The sequence below is a fragment of the Silene latifolia genome, chromosome 6 (assembly GCF_048544455.1).
Source record: "Silene latifolia isolate original U9 population chromosome 6, ASM4854445v1, whole genome shotgun sequence".
NCBI lineage: Eukaryota > Viridiplantae > Streptophyta > Magnoliopsida > Caryophyllales > Caryophyllaceae > Silene > Silene latifolia.
In genome coordinates, this window is record NC_133531.1 from 505,451 (window position 1) to 529,399 (window position 23,949).

The following is a 23,949-nucleotide window of genomic DNA, read 5'->3' on the forward strand; positions in this document are numbered from 1 at the left end:
AAAAAAAAGGCTCTTTGCGAGAGCATTATGCGACGGAAACAAAAAACTGTCGCAAAAATGACATTTGCGATGGAAATTGCGAGGGAACTTGTATTTGCGATGGAACTTGCGACAAAGTAGTTTGGCGGGTGTTTGGCGCCAAAACATTGCGACGGAATTTGCGATGGAATTTATTTTGCGATTGAATTCGCGATGGCTTATATTTTTTGTGATGGAATTTGCGACAGACTTTAATTTTTTGACGGAATTTGCGATGGCCTTTATTTTTGTGACGAACTTTGCGACGGATTATATTTTTGCGATGGAATTTGCGACGGATTTTATTTTTTGCGACGAATTTGCGACGGACCTTAGATTTTTTTCGTCCCACGTCGGAAGAATTACACTCATTCCATATGTTTATAAGTATTCTTTCATTTTGATGTATAAGAAAGAACTTGATACAAAGAGGGATTATAAGGGTCTATTTGCAAATGTGTTTGTAAAAATTGAACTTGATAGAAAGTATAAGTTAAAAAAAAAAAAAACTTGTTGTTTTAAAATTCCGTCGCAAAATCCATCGCAAAAGAAAAATAGTTTTTTGAAATTAAATTCATCGCAAATTCCGTCATGATAATAAACTCTGTTGCAAATTCTGTAGCTAAAAACTTTGTGACTACCTACTCCGTCGCAAATAATTCCATTTGCTACTAAATTGTGCGACAAACGGCATTCATCGTCGCAAATTTCGTCGCAAATGACCTTTTAGCGACGGATTTCCACTTGTTTGCGACGGATTATTGCTGTAGCTAAAGACACATTTTTTTGTAGTGATATATTGACCCTGCCCACCTTACTATGGATTCCATTACTAGTGATGTTTCAGAGATCTCTGTTGAAGCGGGCCTTATTACTACTCTTCTCTTTCCTCAAAATCTCCAACTTGCTCTCGTTTTTCGAACACTCGATTTCTACACAATTGGCTTTTGGGATTTCTTATGTAACTTTATAGAGTATTATGAGGAGAACATACAATCTGCCCAATCTACTCTTTTTACTCCTGACTTGGAGTCTACTTTTGTTATTGAAGATTCGTTGCTCAAGGACAGGATTTCTACCATATCAACCTACAATCTGTTAACTCTTTCCCCGCTATAGAGAACACCCAATCTTCTGTGGAGGCGGGTCTTACTACTACTCCTCTCTCTCCTCAAGATCTTCAACTTGCTCTCGTTCCTCAAAGACTCGATTTCCACACTATTCTAGGCTTTTGAAAGCTCTTATAGTCCGAGTATTATAGGGAGAACAAACAATCTGTCCACCTTATTGAGGATTCCCTTATTGCTAGAAATTCTGAAGTTATAGAGGACACTGGAGCTCCTAGTGAGGGCGTAGCTCTTAATATGCTTATCGCACAGAGTGGCCGTGGTCCTTCCTCTGCCCAACTATTGAGAATTCCTCTACTGATAATGGATCAGAGGTATCTGAAGTTGTAGAGAACACGAGAGTTTCTAGTGGGATAACCTTTTATAAAACCATCATAACGTGTCCCTATAACTCTCATTGCTAAAGCTATTATTTGATATTATTCCTGGAATTGGACAACCTTTTATAAAACCATCATGATGTGTCTTTATAACTCATTGATGTTTGCAGGAGTAAATTTCAAATGTATTAATGTTTTTCCTCTGTAAGGAACAACCTGGGGTTTTCTTCTCTTATAAATCTCATTCATGTTGATGCATGAACTCAAAAGAGCTTATGTTATTTATTTGAGGAGTCCATCTACATGGTGAGTTCTCACTACAACAAATTGTCACTTGCGTCACGAATTATGCCACAAGAATTTATAATTCGTGGCTACATTCTGCTTAGCCACAGGAAAAATTTATTCATTATTTTAGAAAAAAAATAATGTCACGGGATAACTTTTCCTGTGGCAAAAAGTCACTTGCGCCACGAAATAGGCTACACCCGTGAAAGAAAATCATTTTAGCCACAAACTATGTCACACCCGTGACGAAATTATAATTAGCCACGAATTGTTCCGTGGCAAAAAAAAAAATTAGCCACGAACTAACAAACTCCCATGGCGAGTAGCTTTTCCGACATAAATTAAGATATTTTCATGTTAAAGCAAACTTAAAATCTAAAAGAAATTTAATCAAATATAAATAATATGAAAATGCATTTAAATATAAAATTTTGCAAACACTTTGATTAATTTAATTAATATTTTTTTATTTACTTTAATAAAAAAATTTAAAACTTTATAAACTTATATGCAATCAAAGAAAAGATTATCGTCTAAATTTTTTTATTCTTTTAGAAATCACAAATTACGTTTTGCAGTTTTTTCAAAACATTTCTAATTTAAGAAATTTGTTTTAATATATAATTCTGTTTATTAGAGTCGTGAATTTCTTTTAATTTTTTTAATTAAAATATTATAATCTTGAATAACAATCTTAAATGATCGTATCTCATTTAAAGACATAGTATATAAAATTAAATAAATAAGTTATTTATCATCTATTTTTGATAAATCGAAAATTAACATATTGTCAAATTGGATTATTAAAATTTGATTTACAACTTTATTTGTAAGATATTTATAGAAAAATTTGAATTTGATAAAAAAATTAATTTAGTGAGAAAAAAAATTGGGAAAATTTGTTTTAGGAGTGAAAAAAAAGGACAATTAGATTACAAAATTGATTAAATAAAATAAGTGTGCTGAGAAATGAAAGGAAAAAAATGATCTCCCACAAATTAATTAAGAAAAAAATATATCGGAAAAATTATCAATATAAAAAATTTAAGGGTTAATTGATAAACATTACCAATATAAGAATCATTTTTCATAATCTGTATCTACATAATAAAAAATTAGCAATCAATACCAAACTATTAACTTTTTTCTACGATCGGTACTAAGTCGCCTGAAAATCTAATCTCAACCCACTCGAAAAAGTTCAAAAAAACATCATTCAAGTACAAATGTCCACTCACCCACTTTCAAAATCTCTCTCTTAGATGAAAACACCTTTAAAGTAGAAAAAAAAATTAGAGTAAGAAGAGGACTTGATACCTATCATAGAAAAAAGTTAATATTTTGGCAATGATTACTAATTATTTATTATGTTCGTATTGATTATGAAAAAGATGACTAAAGTTGGTAGTTTTTATCAATTTACCCAAAATTCAATATGGAGAATTTTTTTATTGAAAATGAGCACATCATAGGGAAAATATACAATTTATAATAATTTAGAGTCACATGTGCAAATAATGTGAAAAATTTGAGGAAAAAAAACGATAAATCATAACAATGAGAAATCAGTTTAATAAAATAAGCGTTTCGGTTGTACGACAATATTTTTCGTGTTTTTTGAGTAAAAAGTGACTACGTTTTGGTTATAGTGACCAATTTGGGGGGAAAAAAGACAAAATTGGTCATTATTTTAGCAAAAAATGGTTAATTTTTCATATCGTATATACAACGGTCATACAATAACATTTGCGTAAAAAAATATACGAAAAAATGAGTACAAAAGAAGTGAAAATAAGAATGTCGATAAACTAAAAAAATAAAAAAAGTTAGGAAAACACGATTAAGTTTACTTTGTAGAGAAAATGGTTTCGCTAATTTCGGCAAAAAAATGACGTCATAATCATTTGTCGGGAGGGTAACATCGAAAATTTTATTGTTTTGGCCAAAATAATGTTTTACCCGCAAAATTTGTAAATCATGTAACATTTTTGGAATTAAATAGTACTAAAGGTAAATTTTGAAAGAAAAAAAAATAAACTTAAAAGGATTCGAAGTACTAATCATATCAACAAAGTTAACTTTCAGTTTCGCTAGCACATCAAAAGAACTCTACAGTTAAGCGTGTGAGAGTAGTGTTAGGATGGGTGACCTCCCGGGAAGCATTCAAATGAATCGAGTTAACTAGCGAAACCAGTACCGAGATTGTTACTATTCCATATATGATGAAATATCGATCGTGGAAAATAATTATTTAACATTTTATTTATTTAATTTTCATATATATTTTTAGCTCAAACCCGGTTGAACCGTTACCCGAATCCCAACCCCTTGTTTATTTGTGTGAGTACCTTACTCCAACAAATTCAAGTGAAGCACAATACCAAGAATACACTCACAATTTCGATGTAGAGTGCTCCTTGCTTCCCTCCCTCTGCCAGAAATCAAGTGAACGAGCAAGGTATTTATAATACCTTAGAGTCAAGTTTGCAGCCACTAAACTTGACAAACCAAACATGCAGAATACATGTTTCTAACACAAATTCAATGCACACACTATTCATGTATACTAACTCATTGAATTCTTCCGTCCACAATTTCTACCAAGCAAACAAAACATGTTTCTGTGAATTAAGGGTTGCCAAAGTCCATTATTTCGCACCGAAATACTACCGACCTTGGACTTAATGCCAACAATTCTCCCCCTTTATTCCAAGGGAGATACCAAGGAATTAATCATTGAACGATTTCAAATACCAGCTGCACACCCGAGTTAGTATCCAGTCCTCACCTTAACTCACAACCACGGTCAATGCACAGTGTACAGCCGCAACCGAGTCACCGCGTCAAATGACTCCGGAGAGGGACCTCCACCCCTCCACCTTATAACCAACATGAATTTACCCTTGCCCCGTCCGCAACCCGGAAACAATTTACCTTCGCCACCTCTACCGCGAACGTAACACGTCGACGTCTTTTCCGTTCCCAGTCACCTTTGAGGTCTTCAACGCGAGACGGTACAAACCACGACGCAACTTCCCCTTCACGAGGGCCATATTACCCTTAGTCACCACTACCGCTCCCCCGTGAATTTTAGACTCATAGCCTTGAGAGTCCAACTGACTAAGTGAGATTAGATTCCGCCGCAACTCTGGGACATAAGCGACCTTGTCCAAAGTATGCACCGCTCCACTAAAAGTTTTGATTTTCACCACCCAAACACCAAGGACATCCACTGTTGAATTATTGGCCAACTTCAACTTCCCAGACACGCCTTCATGGAGCTTAACAAAACTCTCTTTCCGGGTACAAACGTGATTGACACAATCAGAATCTAACACCCAATCTTCCTTGGAAGATGCATCGCTCTTATCCGTGACCGCAAGTCACACTCTTCAGTAAGGAAACAATCACTACTCCCTTCACCGGCAGCCAAGTTGACGTCGCCATTGTTATCCGGCACATCTTTCCTAGGACAGTTCCGCCTTATGTGCCCAATGTCACCACACTTGTAACAATTTACTCCATCATTCCGAGAAGTGTTCCTGGATCGAGACCTGCCATGCTTCGATCCATAATCCCTGTTAGACGATCGTCCTCTCCCATCGCGAGCAACCATCACTGAGATGTCGCTTCACATTCCATCCTTGTCCTTCTTCCTCGCATCAAAGGACAACAATGCTGCCTGTGCTTCCTCTATGGTAATGGTACCCTTTCCGCACAGAATCGTATCCACATAAGTCTCGTATGCATCCGGGAGAGAGTTAAGGAGTAACAACGCTTTATCCTCTTCCTCAACCTTAACATCGATCTTCTTCAACTCATCTAATAGACCATTGAACAAATTGACATGTCCAATGAGATTTTCCGCCTCGTCCATCCGCAACCGATATAACCGTCGCTTTAGCAACAACTTATTGGTCAAGCTTTTCGCCATGTAAAGCTTTTCCAATTTCTCCCATATCGTCGATGGAGAATCATCGTCAAGAACACAGTTAATGACGGAATCCGAGATGCACAAACTGATGGTACTAGCACACTTAGTACACATATCCTCCCAATTGGCACCACTCAACTTTTCCGGCTTGCCTTCATCTCCTTTCAAGGTTCTAGCCAAGCCAAGATGTACCAAGAGATCCTTCATCCTCCTCTGCCAGAGGGTGAAACTACTTTTACCATCAAATTTTGGTACTCTAAACTGAGACCCCATATTTGACATCCCTACCGATCAAACCACCAGACCACTCGGACCGAGCCGAAGTGGCTCTGATACCACTTGTTGGGAAATTAGCTCCAATCTCCCACACGCAACTAGAGCACCGATCGATATATAATGAAAAAGTTAAATAAACCGCAAGCTAATAATAAGTTGAGACAAGATTTAAGGTCAATACCCAGAGCAAAACCCTCCAAGACGGAGGTAAAACCCACCAACCGAAAAGACTGAATCCACAATAAAATAATGTCACTATAAAGATAGTGCCAATACAACGTAACCGGTACCAAATTACACATCGAATTTGGACCCGACAATAATTTAGGAATACAAACTAGTACCCTCTAGACCACCAGTATAATTGAAAATCACCACCAATTATATCCCTAGAGTAACCCTCTAAATTATTATAAGAGAATACCCGTTATACTTGTCTCACAATTGACAAGGGTAGATAACTGCACTTCTGTTACCTTTACGCCAAAAAAATAAAACACGAATAAATAAATAATGGTACTAGGTAGTTCATTCTCTGACATGATCAGAAATTCAGAATCCTGAAGGCTTATAGGTCATAGCAGTTACAAACTGAGATCTCGATTTCAGTCTTATTAACCTTAAGCAGTCGTCGAAGGTGTAATTTGTTCACCATTCATTGCCTCTCTTCCTCAGATGGGTCACCTTTATCAGACAGTGTTCTGGCTTCATTATCTTTGATCCCTAGAAACTGCCTTTTTTCATCTTCTTTTTTCATCCACTCTGCATATGTGTGAATATCGAAACTGTCTGCAGCTTTTGAGCCCAAAACAGATTCCAACTGCTCTGTTTCAAAAATGTCTTCCATGATTTTCATTGTAGTGCTGTCATTTGAATAAACAAACTTGACCCTGTCTCGAATGCGGGCTCCCAGAAAAGGTTTTACCATCTGAGAAAAGTAACAAATCGGAATTCAAGATGACAATACATCGACTCACGATATCCTTGAAGCGACATAAGGACGTAAAAACAGAAGGGGAGAGTGTACCTTGTAAAATTGTTCAAAGATCCAAGGAGGGTTATACAAAATAGCAACACCTAGCCTGTCTGGATAGTAGTACTGCATGATATGAGACAATTCCTTGGACACACCCATTGAAATGTTGGAAAGCTTGAAATTCCAAAAATCAACCACCCATATCATCTCTTCTTGATCTGGTGGCATGTTAAGCATAGAATTTTCGATGCAGTATACCAGGTATTTCATTTGGCCTGGTATATCGCTAGAATTCTGCATCAAAACACCAGAAATCAGAATCATAAACTGATAATTTCCCTTCTATTGAGGGATGTAGCAAATTGGAGTACCTGACGACAGGGACGCATGACAATAACCGGTCTTCCTTTCTTGTCCACGGAGGCTGTTCTGTATACTTTCCCAGTTTCTGCTTCAAAAGCAACATCTTCCTGTATCATTGGAAACAGACAACTTCAACATATTGAGTGTCACAGACCTGAACTTAACCGCAACACAAAAAATGCTCCGGAAGGGCTCATTTTCAGCTCTTTGGTTATGAGTTGGCTCATTAATAAACCTTTATTAATGAGCCCTTCCGGAGCATTTTTTTGTGCTGCGGTTAAGTTCAGGTCTGAAAATGACCTTATTGACCCAACTCATAACCAAAGAGCTGAAAATGAGTAGACTCGTGCACTAGATGACCTTTACCAGAAATGACCAATAAGAGCACACTCGAAATTATCCCAACCTATAATCAACTGACCCAAATGACTCGTTTGTTTGTTCTAGTTTTCTGCATAAGAAGTGTACCACATACCCATAGAATTTCGTCAGGCTTGTAGTCTGACCTCCATTTCAGACATTCTCTCAACATTTTAGTACCCTTTTGAACATTCCAATTATTCACTTGCAGGAATCTAGCAATGATTGCATCAGAGCAGTAACAACTCAAGTTCTCTGGCAGCGGACCTAATCCCGATCTCACCTCATCAATCTGAAATTAAGCAACCAAATTACTGTCGAATTAACCAGGCAAACTCAGAGATGTGCAAACAATGATTTGTCAATTTTGACAGCAGGAAAATGCTGGTATGTACCTTTTGCTGCTGTTCTTTTGTCGCCGTTTTTTCATGGTTTGCAGCAGTGTTCTTCAATTCTGTACTCATTGCTGTAAAATAAAGTGTTCATTTTCATTAACATTAATAGACTATAACATATAGAAGTCGTTGATAATTCATATTTTCACCCTGTAATATCATACAGAGTATTTGTTAATGCGAGTTGAGTCATTTGGGTTAAAACCATGAAGTCAGTAACAAGATTTTATCATTCAACTGTAAGAAAAAGCATCAAATTACTTAAATAATTAGTTCCCACTAATGAAATCCCATACATTAAAAAAAAATGCTTATGAAAGTCGAAAGATAGCGAGTATATATAGGTAAAAATCTTACTTGCTTATAAAATGGAGAGGATGAGGATAGGTAAAAATAAGAAGCAAATTCTTTAGTAATTGTGTAGCAGTGAATCAAAGGAGGCAGAAGGCCGGTACAATACAATGAAGAAGCAGGATTTGAAGTCGTATTCTTATCATTCACATTTTCTTCATCTTCATAACTAGGCTAAGACTTCTTCGGCACAGGCTTAACAAAGAAAGGAGAGGTTAAGTAGTTGACTGGTTGGTAATGTAATGCTAAACACAGAGAATAAAACTAACTACATTCATAGTACTCTACTTCTATATTTAACGGACTCAAAAGTCAATAGATTCTTGTGTTACTACTAATCATCACATTAAACGTTTTACCATTTAATTAAATTACAAGTAGTCGATATACTAATACGGAGTACTAATACTCAAAACCGCAGCCTAAACCCAATCATTTTTGTTAATTTTTTTTTTTTTTTTATAATGAACCACAAGAGCAGTACGATAACTGTATGTTAGGTTTGATTATTTGAGTATTATGTGCTACTATAACTTAGTTTTCCTATTAAAAAATATGAAATTAAAATTGATTTTTTAGAACCGAGCCTCTCAAATTCATTTGACGACTTAGGTAGTGGAAATACACAAAAATGATTACATATTATGATATGAACCATAGATTGATAGCAGCACGTTATGTGATGATAAAAAAGCCTGAAAAGTGAAGATAACATAAATAGTGAATCCAATCAATACATATAATTGATGACAGGTTGCTTCAAACTTTATAGTGGAGTTAGTTAGGTTAGTTATTCCAGCTATCACACATCTCTCTTTTATGTGTTCCTCATCATTTTAGTCATTCATCTCACGTTTATTTGTCGGAATTCTACATGTTTTTTAATGAAAATATGGCTTTGCCATTACTAATAATTGATGATAAATAAATCTAATAAATTCCCCTAAAGATCGAGTTTATTAAAAAAAATTAACCTAACGAAATTATTTAAGAAAATAATAAACATACAACACCGACACCTATAGATTACATACTTGGACAATTATCTCTAGAGTGAATATCTACGAAAATCTTACCAAGTATTTAAAAACGACCTTTCTTTGTTTTAATTAATGACTCATGTTCGAAGAGATACTAAGACAAAGACAATACCTTATGATCAAGCCAGGGCGCCAAAAATGATATTTTGGATAGCGAACTTTTTTTTTATAGTATAATATCTTTACTTCTGCTGAAATCCAGAGATTTTCGAATGGTAAAATCAATAATTTAACTATTTTTTTTTCTTTTGGGATTCTCTATATCATTATATGGTGCTCTTGAAAGAACTTCAAGCAAATTAAGCTCTTGGTTTGATCAAGAGTAAACCTTGTGGCATGAATGCATGATATAGAAACATGGGAATATTATGGGGCTATTAATTAAAGAGTAGTAATAATGAAGCACATACTTATAACCCATATGGTACGTTATGGAACATGTAAGAATATGTGGTGTGCATCTTACACAAGTGTACGTCCACAACTTCACTCTTGTTCATCCTTTAATGTTTCAGTCCGTCTCCCTTCAAACGGCTCATTTTAGTTGGAACATAAAATGTAACTATGTTTTTGAAAACAAGTTATCATAAGTTGTAAAACTAGTTAGACCATTATGGTTATATTTGATCATAAAATGGTCACAAAATCCTATCTTTTTGACAAGACGGAAATGATTTATCTGAAGCAAGAATTTGTATTAATGTTTATGTCACTTTCTTCTACTCTAAAATTGAATGCTAAGTTATACTGTTACTTCAAGAAGACTGGTCTTTCTCATGGGATTGGCTATATATTAGTGCAACTATTTAATGGCCGACTTTTCTTGACACGTGCGTACAACCAAATAACAATGTTAACAAATAATTGAGACGGAGGAATATTATGATTCATTTCAAATTTCCTCCAAGCTTCAAGCTCACATAAGTTGGTTTCTCTTATGATTTACTGGTTTTCTACTCTTGTGACACAATTTTCTTTGCGAGGTTTTTAGTTATATAGCAAAAAGTCAAACAATTAATTTTCCGATAGAGAGGAAGCTGCAAAAACCATATCTTTAGTGCATTGACCGGATAACCACATACACCAAGTCATAATTAGTAGCTCTAACGTAAATCTTCTAAAGATCGTATTGTATAAGATGGGGGCCAAATCGGCAAACCCTCATTCTTCATTTATTTTTATAACTCGAAAAGGGACAAGCTTTGATTTACAATAGTACACATACAACATCCAAAGCAATATTATTTCCACAAAGAGGTATATATTTTCACTATGCCACAGTGTAACCAAAGGTGGTTGTCACAACTCACTCACAAGTCAGATCAGCTGCTTAGTTTGTATACCGTTGTTGGGTCGTCAATCGTCGTCATAGTTAAATTATGCCTTGACATCTCCAACATCCGCAAGGCTCATGTTAGTTACCGACAAACTTGTGTCCTGGGGAAATCCCGGGGACTTCCCAGCTTTTGACGAGGATGAACGCTGATCATCACTATCGTCCTCTTCCTCGGAGGGCTCATCTCCAACATTAGTTAGACCATTGCTACTGGTGGAAGCAAATGGACCGAGTCCTTTTTCCAAGAAAGTGTGTTTTTTGACATCATCTTCTTTCATTCTCTGCGCGTATTTCTGAATGTCGAAACTTTCTGTACTTTTTCCACCAAATGATGGTTCTAGCTGGTCCATGTTGAAGATCTCCTCCATGATCTTTATGCTGTTGGCGTCATCAGCATAGACAAACTTGACCTTGTTTCTAGTCTTCGGCTCCAGAAAGGGTTTAACCACCTGAAATAATGACAGTAGCATTCTCTAAGCTTAACCAGATAAAATGCCGGTTGATGTCAAATAAGAAGCAGACAGCCATTTGCATCATAAAGCTGTAAATGATCTGAGCCGCTTGATAAGCCCTTGAAATCGGTTTGTCGACACTCACTCCAACATGCATTTTTGCTGGATTCGACCTAAATTTTTGCCGTTTGGGGTAGCAAAGTTCGCACAAAAAGGCAACGAATGGAAGAATGATCATCTTATAATAGAAATTTGGTCGGTTTTCCGCTTTATTTGAATAAAAACAGATAAATGTATTCATTTAGTTCAATAAAGTTGCATCAGAAATCTTCGAAACACACAAAAAAAACGGAAATGCTTAGCTGTTAAAGGTGTGCACTCGAGAAACTCGAGATAAACAGGTTAAGGAAGCAAGGTGAGTAAGAAAGGTACCGAATAAAACTGTTCAAACATCCTGGGAGGGTTGTACAAAATAGCCATTCCGAGTCTCTCTGGATAATGATTTTGTAACACGTAGGCTGTTTCCTTGGTCGACTTGATAGAAATATTCGACAGGCTAAAATTCCAAAAATCCACCAACCAGACCATCTGCTCTTGATTAGGTGGCAGATTAAGGATGGCATTTTCCATGCAATATACAAAGTATTTGATTTGCCCTGCCACAGAGTTGGAATTCTGCATAACGAGCAACAAGTCCACTCGTCATATACAAAAAATCGTAAGAAGGTAATAATAACTCCATGGTTAACATCTGTAAGTCAGACTTTTTTCCCCTTTATTGTACTCCGTATAAAATTACGAGAATCACCTGACAGGAGGGACGCATGACCAGGACAGGTCTCCCTTTCTTGTCGACAGAAGTCGATCTATATATTTTCCCTGAATCTGCTTCAGAAGCAATATCTTCCTACATCAATGGAAACATAATAACGTTGAACAAATACCTTCAGAAACCATTTAAAACTTGAATTAGCAATTCTTTTGAACGAACGGAAGTTACTGCTGAACACAGGAAAGCACATACCCAACGAATATCATCAGTTTTATACTGCACTCTCCATTTCAAAGTTTCTTTCAGCATTTTAGTTGCTTTCTTAACATTCCAATTTCGCGCCCGCAGGTATCTTGATATTGAATCATCAGAAGAAAATCTTGACAGCGTCTCTGGCAATGGACATATAGCTGCTCTTACCTCCGCAATCTGCAAAGCCTCAAACTTAGTCACTTACCGTCAACTTTGACTATTAATTTCTCCAAATACAATTTATAATTCATTATGTTTAATTTATTGAAAATCTATTTGTACTCCATATAATCAATATAAAACGTACGACGTGATGTAAAATACGAGAAAATGTTGGTCGAAATTGACATCCGATGGAATACCTTCTTCTCCCGTTCTTCAAGGGTTGAGGCTTTTTCTCGATCTGAAGCAGATTTCTTTAAATCTGTACTCATGCTTCTGAAAAAGATTCGTCTATATAGCAGTTGGCAACAAAATTAGATAAAATTGAAAAACACAATAATTGTTCTACTAATTCTGCCTATTCATCTTATTCTGATACTCTAACTTGCTCGACTAGATTAAGACATCCGTCTATACACATGGATTGTACCAATGCAGATAGACATACATACATGCACAACATGGAGAAACCGACAAACTAGCCAGATTCCATGTTGATAGAAGCTAGAACTATACCACTACCTATGCAGTATGTACCATGTGTTCATAAGAGTGTAATTATGATTACGAATAGCTGTATTCACTAATCAGCCATATTAAGGGCTTACTTGTGATACGGTAACTGTTAGAGCGCAAAATAAGACTCATTTTCTAAGATCAAACCATCATCATTATACCACTGCCTTGAATGAGTCTTCCGCTGCAAGATGGTATTCGGATGTATGTAGCCTTCAGTTCTACAACACTAGAGAAGGCGCTATTGACGGGATGATCAACTATATTACTTCATGAAAAAGAAACTTAAAAGGGGTCTCAAATTTTCAACTTTTAAGAGCCATTCTGAACAAATTGCTATTATATCGTAAAGCTGAAAAAATAATCGATTTTTCGCTTTGATCGGAGCAATTTTCTTAAGATCAAATCAACAACTGAATAGAATTGACCTTCAATGAGTTGACTATTTACAAAACCAAAACTAAAATAGTACTCCCTCTGTCCCGGTAATTTCTTGTCCTTTTTCATTTTTTGGTGTCTTGTTGAACAATTTGATTATTCACACTTAATTTATTCCACTTATCAATTAGTAATTGCCCCACTCCTCTTTCCTTGGTTTTTATGCTAAAACCAAAGGAAAACAAATAACCGGGACGGAGGGAGTACGGTATAAGGACAAGCTCCAGTTTTGTCGAAATCAGAAGTATCAAAGCATCTAATTATTCCGAAAAAATAGATTCTACAATTATAATCATCAATGGGATCATCTGCTATTCTGCTGAAAAGAAGTCAAACTAAATCCATGATGTTCAAAATCCTAAACAAATCCACAATAGAAGAGTATCTAGTCATTTATTCAATAATAACAAGTCTTGTGTAAGACGGTCTCATATTAATATAACGTCGGATCAAACCAATTCAATGGTTGATCACATGTGGTCTACAGACTACAGCTACCTTCTTATAACACAAACAATAGTATTATCAAAGTTTGATCAACATACAAATGAATGAAAACACCATGATCAACCAAACTTTAATTAAAATTTATTCAATAAAACAATAAATGGGTAATTGGGCAGCAATGAAACAGTACAAACAATTAAGAATGATGCTAAGAAAAAAATGCACATAAAACATCAAGGAATAATAATAATATAAAAATTACTAAATGGTTAAGAAAAAAACCTTGGTTGATTAAAGTTAAGGTAGCAGAAATTTGGGTAATTGTTTATATAAGCAGAAAATATGAGTAATAGAAGACTGCAAAAATATGGAAATGAGAGAAAGAGGTCAAGATCACAGGGAGGTGTGTTATGTGTCTAAACAGATGTAGAGTTGGTGGGAATACAGGTTTTGGGTCAAGGATTAAGATATGGCAAGTTGGAAGATTTTGTCATGTGAATTTATTAATGTTTCGGTTAGTTTTGTTTAAGACGGTCTTATACAAAATTAGTGTAAAACAGAATTAAACATAACCATATTGTTCTTAAACATGTTTTACAATAAATTTGTGTAGGGCTGTGTAGCCTCTATTACACTAGTACTCCGTATCTGAATTAACGTTTATTCAATTTTCAAACGAATACCTTAAAAAAATACTACAAAAAAGAAAAATTATATAATGAAAGATTCAATGGTAAAAGTAAGTAGACACCTTAATTTTTCACAATATATTCTTAAAAATTTTTCTTTAAATTATTGTTAATGAGTTTATAAAAGAACATGTAGAAAAATCGATAATTTTTAAAGGGTGCTTAATAGCTAATATCGTGATTTATGACATAAGGACACGAGGATTATGCGCTGTAGATTGAATTGGACTGTTTTTATTGTTATTTTCTCATTTGTCACCTTTATCTCCCGCGCTTTTTTTTTTTTGCGGGTCAGTCTTTTCGGTTGATTTTTTCTTTTATTTGTCAATGGAGCCTCACTTTAAGTATGCTTTTTAAAGTCAAATGTGAACATCTCTCCTCCCAAAACCCTACCTCAACACCACCGCTACTTCCTCCGTGGTTAGATCATGCGCATGCGCGTAACACCAAGTTCGTGGCTTTGATTTGATTTAATTTCAATTATATATCCTCCATCTCCATCATTTATTTACCTTTTATTTTATTTATTTTAATTAAGGTAAACAAATGATTAGAGGAGGGAGGGATTAATATTGACTCAAGTATGATTATTGAGTTGGTGTCTTGAATGTCGCCGTCTCCATAGCTTAGTATTGTGTGTAACAAGTAAGGGTCCTTCGTGTTTTGATTTGATTTGATTTGATTAGATTAGCCTATAAAATCTAATTAACTGTACGAGTCTAATTAATTACTGTCAATCGGAATGGGAATCTGAGCATCTGAGTGTAATTTGTAGGTACATACAATGGTGATCCGGCCGGTCCTCTGCCTTCTGGCCTTCCATATGTGAGCAACAGATGAGAGGATTTCCATTGCATTTTACAATGAGGCTCGTAAAAATATCCTCTGCCTCCTAAATTTGGACTATTATTAATTTATCATCTCACCTTCTGAACAAGGGTTGCTTCCTCTTATTTGATTGTTGTATTCTGTATGCATAAACCTCTCGCATAGTTTACATGTCCCCGTCGTCTTTTTATAGCTTGGCCGTCATTACTACTCCGTATATGTGGAAATTGTCTTAGCTAGCTGTATTGCAAAGCCATGAAATAAGGATTTAGGTTTCATTCTCCTCCCACCTCTATACACATACGTCTATTCTATAAGGAGTTCAACTCAATTTCCAAAATTATACTGTACAATTGCAAGGCTTCTTATTCTTGATGCAAATTTGCAAAATTATACTCTACATCTTCCTTAATTTTGTATTTGTTTGGTTTAAGGTAAGCTCATTGATTATGAGCCGGTCAATTATACAATTGTATTGTACATTAAGTATCATCGTACTAAATCTTTTTTTATTATGTACTTGTTTTTTAAATGCAAATTTGGTAATGATTCTGTGTCTAATTTCTTTCACGTATATTCCATCTTTCTTAATTTCTTAATTTGTCAAATTTTAAGGCAAGTTTTTATATTAGCACAGCTTTCTTCTAAAGCCTCTTTTCTATATAGTAATAGAGAGAGAGAGAGAGAGAGATAAAACCGCCTTGTTCCTCATCTTGCTAATTGCAATTTGCTACTTTCTTGATTCCGTAAAGCTAACCAAAACAAAGGATGGTAGGAAAAGGACAAGAATGGCCAGTGATAGGAATCGATCTCGGGACGACGTACTCATGCGTCGCAGTTTGCCAACATGGCCGTGTCGAAATCATCCCTAACGACCAGGGTAACCGTACTACTCCTTCTTGTGTTGCATTCACGGACACTGAACGTCTTATTGGTGAAGCCGCTCTTAATCAAGCTACTAAGAACCCTCTCAATACTATTTTTGGTTTGCTTCTTTTGCTCCCTTTAATTAAGTATAATCGTATTCCCTCATATTTATTGTGCTCTTTTTACTTCCCTAATAGGAAATTATTATAAGGAATTATTATCGTCCCGTTTTTTTTGTCGGGTTAAGAAAGTTATAAATTGCCTCCAAAGGTTTGAGAAGACGTTTTGGGGATAAATTGCACCTCACCCAAACGTTTGGAGACAATTTACTACTTTTTGAAACACACTTTTTTAAGGTGCATATCAATTGTATGCTCTTTTCCTTAAGAGTTTGCCCAAACAATATGGGAAGTATCTTGGTACAGTATTTAAATTTAAGGATATTTCTAGGCTATGCTCTGTATTTATTTGAATTCTAAGATAGACTAACTTTATAATCATACATTGTAACCTTGAATTCAAGGAATAATCTTTAAGTAACCACTAAACTCAAATTTCTGATGTTTTGGGAACTTTTGTTGTTATTCATCCAAGTGGAGTCAACAATATAATCATTACACTACTCATCATATCAACAAACAATGTTTAATGACAAAACTTAAACCTTTAAAGGATTAGAACTATGATCTGCATGTTGGGTAATTTTAAAACTAGTCATTGAGTTTAAGGAGTATATTTATAAAGAGAATCGAGGGTTGATGTTGGAATTCAGTGAAATATAGGCGTACATTGTAGAAAATCCCGACGTTGGTAGTGGTCCGGTGAATGGTACAGTTTGATTAAAATTATTTAAACTGTAGTGCAGAGAGTATTTCAGTTTACTGCAAAAAGGCTTGTGTGTGTAGTAGTGCACTTAAGAAATTTCTACTCAATATGTTACTAAATTGTGGCAATTATTCATTCTTATTTTGAGTTTTCTAATACGTTTTTGTAGATGTGAAGAGGCTTATAGGAAGACGATTCAGCGATAATGACATACAAGAGGACATCAAACTTTGGCCATTTAAGGTTTTAGAGGGGACTGATTCAGGAAAAAAAAAGAAGCCGATGATTGTTGCTAACTATATGGGTGAAGAGAAGAGATTCACTCCGGAGGAGATATCTGCCATGATCTTATCGAAGATGAAAGGTGTGGCTGAGGCTTACCTTGGTTGCACAGTGAAGAATGCTATTGTCACTGTGCCTGCATACTTCAATGATTCACAACGTCAAGCTACCAAAGACGCTGGAACCATTGCAGGGCTCAATGTGGTTCGTATCATTAATGAGCCGACTGCTGCTGCTATGGCTTATGGTCTTGATGATAGCATGATTGGTAACCAAAACAAAGCTGGAAAGAAGAATGTTTTGGTTTTTGATCTTGGTGGAGGGACCTTTGATGTTTCCTTGGTATCAATAGAGAAGGGTGAAATCCAAGTGAAAGCGGTAAGTGGAGATACTCACCTTGGAGGAGGGGACTTTGACAACAAAATGGTGACATATCTTTTGGAGGATTTCAAAAGAAAGCATAAAAAAGACATTAGTGACAGTCCAAGGGTCCGTGGACGTTTAAGGGCTGCGTCTGAACGAGCTAAGAGAGTCCTTTCATCTGCGACCCAAACCACTATTGAGATCGATTGCCTCTATGAGGGCATCGATTTTACTTCAACAATAACTCGTGCTCGTTTTGAGATGTTAAACTTGGAATTATTTCAAAATTGTATAAACACTGTGAAGACATGCTTGAAGGATGCTAAGATGAAGACGACGGATATTAATGATGTTGTTCTTGTTGGTGGATCAACCCGGATTCCCAAGGTTCAGCAACTCTTGCAAGAGTTTTTTGATGGAAAGGAGCTTTGCAGAAGCATCAATGCCGATGAAGCTGTAGCATATGGGGCTGCAGTCCATGCCGCTGTCCTAAGTGGTGTTGGTGTTGGTAGCACTTGTAATGATATTGTTCTTGTGGATGTCACTCCTTTATCACTTGGTGTTAAGAGTCACAATGGCACCTTGAGTGTAATTATTCCAAGGAATACAACTATCCCCGTGAAGAAGAACAAAATACGAGTTACTGCCAGCGACAATCAGACGTCTGCATGTTTTCGGGTTTTTGAGGGTGAGAGACTCATGGCTGAAGACAACCATTTTTTGGACGAGTTTGAGATATGCGGTTTCCCTCCTGCACCTAAAGGCAAAACCAAGTTTGACGTCTGTTTTGAAATTGATTTGGATGGCATTTTGAATGTTTCCTCTGTGGAGCTGGGCACTGGGCTTAGGAATCGCATCACAATGACAAATCACCGTGGGCGGCTTTCTAAGGAAGAGGTCCAGAGGATGATCGATGATGCTGAAAAATACAAAGCTCAAGACGAGTATCAAAGGAAGCTGGTAGAGTCTAAGAACGCTCTTGAGACTTACGTTACTGATATTTCAGACAGATTAAAATATGTTGGCGGCAGAACAAAGGAAAGTAATATAAAGAAAGACATTGAGAAGACATTTCAATGGCTGGAATCCAACTCAGATCTGACTGATATTTCCGCGTTTGAAACAAAATTCAGAGAATTGCAACGTATTTGTAGGAATTCTGTCAAAAAAAATTAAAAATCTCAAAAAGGTTATGTCTAATACTCTCTTTAAGCTTGCGCCTCTAGTGATTTTATCATGTTGTTTTCAAGTTTCAGATAGTACTACTAGTTTACTAACTGCTGCTGCTTGTTAATTCATTACTTGAAAATAATACGAAAAACTGTCTACTTGGTGTGATGGCGTACATGATGTTATGAAGTCCTACCAAATCCATGATTTAGACGGAGGGAGTACCCTGTATAGGCCTAGCTTATAACACTAGTTACAACACCGAAACAAGCTGAGAGTGAGGCGATGGAGGACAACAAGCCAAAACAGCAACAAAACGGATAGACTGTTTATGCAAATCAATCGATACCAAAGTTTCGCGAATGAGAAAGCAAACACAATTCAAAGATAGACGTACTGTGCATGCAAATCAATCACTGAAGACTGATCAGCTTTTAATTAAAAAATGGGACAACTCCACACAACACCAACAAAACGGATTGACAATGACAAATTAGTTGTATGTAGGTTTTAAAAGATCATAAGTTTTAACCGATTATGGGGATATCCATGGATTCATCATGAATTCCAAGATCAATTAACACCAATCCCTTATTTCAAAAATACAACCTGAACAACCCATCCCCCGCTTATTTAGTGCACAATACTCATAGACTTAAGTAGTATATTGTCGATAAAATCACAAAATTCATAATTTAAAGTTCTTGAGGTAAATATCACGAAAATGACGCTAAAATGTAGTATTATCGAGTAAAGCGCGTATAATTATCAACTTCAAGTTGCTATAGCATTTTAGAACAATTTATTTTTATCGAGGAGTAAATTTTCTAGCCCACGATATATCGAATTAACGCAACTTTCGAGGCTCAATGTAGCATCAAATAAAATCAAACCATAAAAAACATCCAAATTTTTTGACAACTTTCACAAACATAATTAAAAGTGCGCCATTTACTTGGCTTCCATTACAATAATAATAATAATAATAATAATATAATAATAATAATAATAATAATAATAATAATAATAACCCTAATAATAATAATAATAATAGTGGTAGGGCTTCCTTGGACCAGTGATCACTTCACCTGCTCCCTGACACAGGTGGGGGTATTCAGCCTGGACCAGTGATCACTTCACCTGCTCCCTTGGTGACTAGTGGTAGGGCTTCCTTGGATCACCATGAGACTGGTGGTAATCTAGCTCATGCTCTGCCCAATAGCTCTAGGACCACTAGCCACGTTCTGGATCTTAATATTCAGGGGGAAGATGGGCAGCAGTCCCAGATTCCAATCCCTGTCTCATTAAACCAGTTTGGTCTTCTGGAATGTGATGATGTTAGGGATGCTCCAACTCTTAGTCAAGTTGTGGGATATCATAAGTTGAAACCAGGGGTTCTGACTGTTCAGCTCCCAAAGGGTCCAACTTGGGCTGAACAGGTGGTTAGTGAGGAAGAGGATCCACCCCCAATTCTTTCTCCATGAAGATTGGGATGTGGAATATTAGGGGTATGAATAAGCTGATAAAGCAACTAGAGGTTATTTCTTTGTTTAATAAATGTGCGTTAGATATTTTATGTGTTGTGGAAACTAGAGTGAGGGTTAATAAATGTGCTCCTATTCAAAGAAAGAATTTTAAGCAGTTTCTCATTCAGGATAACTACTCTTCCCACTACAATGGGCGGATATGGGTGCTCTGGAGGAACTCTGCTTTTTCAATTCAGTGTCTTAATAGTAGCAGTCAGTGGATTCATTTACTGGTTAGTCATGGTAGGGTGCATCTGGAGGTAACTTTTGTTTATGGGTTTAATCATCCTGCTCAAAGATCGCCTCTCTGGGATTTTATGGCAAGTAATGTTCATTGTTCTAGACCTTGGTTGGTCATTGGGGATATAAATTGTGTTCGTAATAGTGAGGAAAGGGTCAGTTCTGATCCCCCTCAGATTCTGGCTATGGAAGAGTTTAATCAGGCCATTGTTGATTCTGGTTTGGAAGAAATTCGAACTCAGGGGTGTTGGTTTACATGGACAAATAAGCAGGAACAGGCAGATACTAAATGGATGAGGTTGGATAGAGCCTTAGCTAATGCCCTCTTTTTTAGGGAGTATCCTGACTCATTAGTTGATGTTTTAACTGCTGGGATCTCTGACCACTCTCCCCTTGTTCTCTCTCTGGGCCTTTCAGAGCCTCCAAGGAGACATTCCTTCAAATACCTTAATTGTTGGAGTGAGGACATGGGTTTTCAGGCTTTGGTTCAAAGGGAATGGGGAACTTCTATTAAGGGATGTGGTATGTATCAGCTGGTTCAGTATCTTCGTAGGTTGAAAGGGAAATTTAGATCTTTGCACAAAAGCCAGTATGTTGGGGTTACTGAAAAAGTCAACTTACTACAGCAGCAGCTCCATCACTGCCAAGAGAAGTTACAACATGCTCCTACTAACGCTGATCTCTGCCTTGAGGAAGAGGAGCACAGGCAGCAGTACTGTAAGTTTAGGAAGGTTGAGCTAAGTATTGCTTATCAAAGGGCAAAAGCTTTTGAGGTTAAAATGGGGATGCCAAAGACTTGCCTATTTTTCTCTAAGATTGCTGGGAGAAGGAATCAGTCTAATATTAGTAAAGTTCTTGATACTCGGGGAGTTGCTCACACTGATCAACAAGGGATTGCTACTGCTTTCTTGGATTATTATATTGGCCTGCTTGGGACTGATGTAGCAGTGCAGGATTTTGATGATACTATTATGAGGAATGGTCATTGTCTGAATAATGATGAAAGTCTTTTGTTGGTTGCCCCTGTTACCACTGCTGAGGTTAAGGCTGCTTTGTTTTCTATAGATCCAAATAAGAGCCCAGGCCCTGATGGCTATTCATCTGGGTTTTTCAGGGATGCCTGGCCAGTCATTCAGGGTAGTTTCACCTCTGCTATTCAGGACTTTTTCATTACTGGCAAGCTGTTAAAGGAAGTCAATTCAACTCTTATATCGCTTATCCCAAAGGGTAACTCTCCCTCTACTGTTCTGGATTATAGACCAATTTCATGTTGTTCTACCATTTACAAGACTATAAGCAAGATTCTGACTAATAGGCTTAAAAAAGTTATGCCTCTCATTGTTGGGGCAGAACAAGCTGCTTTTGTCACTAATAGGTCCATATTTGACAACACGATGTTAGCAACTGAGTTGGTGAGGGGTTACAGCAGGAAGTATAAAACTCCTAGGTGTGTGGTAAAAGTGGACATCAGGAAAGCTTTTGACACTGTTAGTTGGCATTTTCTGAAGACTATTCTCCCTCTGTATGGTTTGCCACCCCAATTTTGCAACTGGATCATTACTTTGGTTACAAGCTCCAGGTTTTCACTAAAAATTAATGGGTGTGCTGAAGGTTTTTTTGTGGGTAAGAGAGGATTAAGACAAGGTGATCCCCTTTCACCTCTTCTTTTTGTCCTTTGTATGGAGGTGCTTACCAGGTTGTTTCAGACTTTGAAAGATGCTCCTCAATTTAGCTATCATCCCAAATGTGTTAAACTTAATTTGACCCACCTTATTTTTGCGGATGACCTGCTTGTATTTGTCAGAGGTGATCTTCCATCTGTGGTTGCAGTAAAGAACTGCTTAAGCCTTTTCTCTAGGTATTCTGGTCCACTACTACAAATCCAGGCAACTACAACGCCCCTTTAACAACGAATATTCACGAAAATCACAATAAACGTTGTAGAATGCATGGCGCGAATTTTACTAAAATCAATTACAACGGGTATGGTTATAAAAACCGTTGTTATTAGTTTTAACAACGGGTCACACATGAGGAACCGTTGTTAATAATTTGGCGCAAAATTGGCGCAAAGTTAGTGAAAAGTAATAACAACGGTTATTTTTGAAACCCGTTGTTAAACCTTATTTAACAACGGGTGTTTTCTACAACCGTTGTTAAAACATATTTCACAACGGTTGTTGTTTAATAACCGTTGTCAATACCTTCCATACTATAAACCACACAAACACAAGTCTGCTGCAGCCACAAAACACAAACCTTAATACACAAACACAAACCCAGCAAACAAACACAAACACAAAACACACACTTTCTCATCGTCTCTTTCTCTCTTTCTCATCGCCGCTTTATCTTCTCGCCGTCATTGTTGATTTCATCGTCTCTTTACGTACGTTCTGTAATTATCAGGTTTGTTTCATCGTCATTATTTTATTGTTCTAATTATTTCATTTCAATGTATGTGTTTTTATCGACCATTAGGTTCCGTTCAAAGATCTGCTAATTATTTCATTTCCATGTATGTGTTTCTAATTATTTCATTTCCATCTTCTTTTGCGTCCTTGAAGACGGATCGAGCATGTTTTAGCGAGTTAGGGTTTGGAGAATATATTGAGATAATGGAAATGCATGTTAGTTGAGATAATGCAATGTATTTATACTAATGTGTGGGTTGAGTTGTTTTTTAATTAATATATATGTTAGGAAGTTGTGCCATATATGTTAGGAAGTTGTGCCATAATCAGATCTTGATGATGACTGATAGATCTATGGAGTTGAAAAAATGGAAGCAAATCAAACAAGCATAACTCAACACTTTCAAAATGATCATTTCATTTAATTTTAAACCAAATACATTACAGCAATTATCAGAAATCAAAAGATGTATAATAAGCCGGAACAACCCGGTTAAGCGTAAAAAACGCTTCTCAACCTGCCACCAATCACGCCACTCGGGTATACCGCTAACTTCCGGGTCATTGGCTTCATATTTTGCAATAACAGATTGAATATATGCAAGGACACGACTTGCATGTGGAGATAAGGTTGGAAGAGTACAACTCAACATATCTCTGGTGCTGACCAAGTTGAAAGTATCAGCCGACGAGGGTATGAAGATGATGATGATGATGAGGCTTTGTTGACAAGCCGGACTGCTTCACGCCTCTTAATCCAATAATTCCGTTGATGTTCAAGGGATGCTTTGATTAATGGGTGTTGATCGGCGGGAAGCCCGGCGAGAACCTTCCCATCATCTTCAATCGTTTGTGTAAGCCATTCTTCGTTGTTGATAAAATTAGGGTTCATTGCCATGTTGTTTCAATTAATGAATGTTAG

General features: G+C 36.4%; 3 protein-coding genes across 6 annotated transcripts; 1 reads left to right on the forward strand and 2 right to left on the reverse strand.

Annotated features, from left to right (window-relative positions):
- Window positions 1–6,182: 6,182 nt before the first annotated feature.
- On the reverse strand, window positions 6,183–9,018 carry LOC141585844 (uncharacterized). Its single transcript, XM_074406902.1, has 6 exons — window positions 8,415–9,018; window positions 8,058–8,128; window positions 7,778–7,954; window positions 7,311–7,409; window positions 6,991–7,233; window positions 6,183–6,891 (listed from the first exon to the last, which is right to left on the reverse strand). The coding sequence occupies exons 2-6, from the start codon at window positions 8,124–8,126 to the stop codon at window positions 6,619–6,621; spliced, it is 861 nt and encodes a 286-aa protein (XP_074263003.1). The 5' UTR covers window positions 8,127–8,128; window positions 8,415–9,018; the 3' UTR covers window positions 6,183–6,618.
- A 1,559-nt stretch (window positions 9,019–10,577) lies between these two features.
- Window positions 10,578–14,297, reverse strand: LOC141585837 (uncharacterized). 2 transcript variants are annotated; one of them, XM_074406887.1, is made up of 6 exons: window positions 14,106–14,297; window positions 12,623–12,698; window positions 12,261–12,437; window positions 12,045–12,143; window positions 11,669–11,911; window positions 10,578–11,233 (listed from the first exon to the last, which is right to left on the reverse strand). In XM_074406887.1, exons 2-6 carry the CDS (start codon window positions 12,692–12,694, stop codon window positions 10,826–10,828), a joined length of 999 nt encoding a protein of 332 aa, XP_074262988.1. In that variant the 5' UTR covers window positions 12,695–12,698; window positions 14,106–14,297; the 3' UTR covers window positions 10,578–10,825. The 2 variants fall into 2 exon arrangements, with proteins under 2 accessions (XP_074262988.1, XP_074262989.1); XM_074406888.1 differs by having other exon boundaries at window positions 12,623–12,713; window positions 14,106–14,236.
- Window positions 14,298–16,024: 1,727 nt separating this feature from the next.
- On the forward strand, window positions 16,025–18,902 carry LOC141585838 (heat shock cognate 70 kDa protein-like). Of its 3 annotated transcripts, none has more exons than XM_074406890.1 (2): window positions 16,025–16,325; window positions 17,202–18,902. In XM_074406890.1, the coding sequence occupies exons 1-2, from the start codon at window positions 16,109–16,111 to the stop codon at window positions 18,851–18,853; spliced, it is 1,869 nt and encodes a 622-aa protein (XP_074262991.1). In that variant the 5' UTR covers window positions 16,025–16,108; the 3' UTR covers window positions 18,854–18,902. The 3 variants fall into 3 exon arrangements, with proteins under 3 accessions (XP_074262991.1, XP_074262992.1, XP_074262993.1); XM_074406891.1 differs by having other exon boundaries at window positions 16,025–16,220; XM_074406892.1 differs by having other exon boundaries at window positions 16,215–16,563.
- Window positions 18,903–23,949: the final 5,047 nt, after the last annotated feature.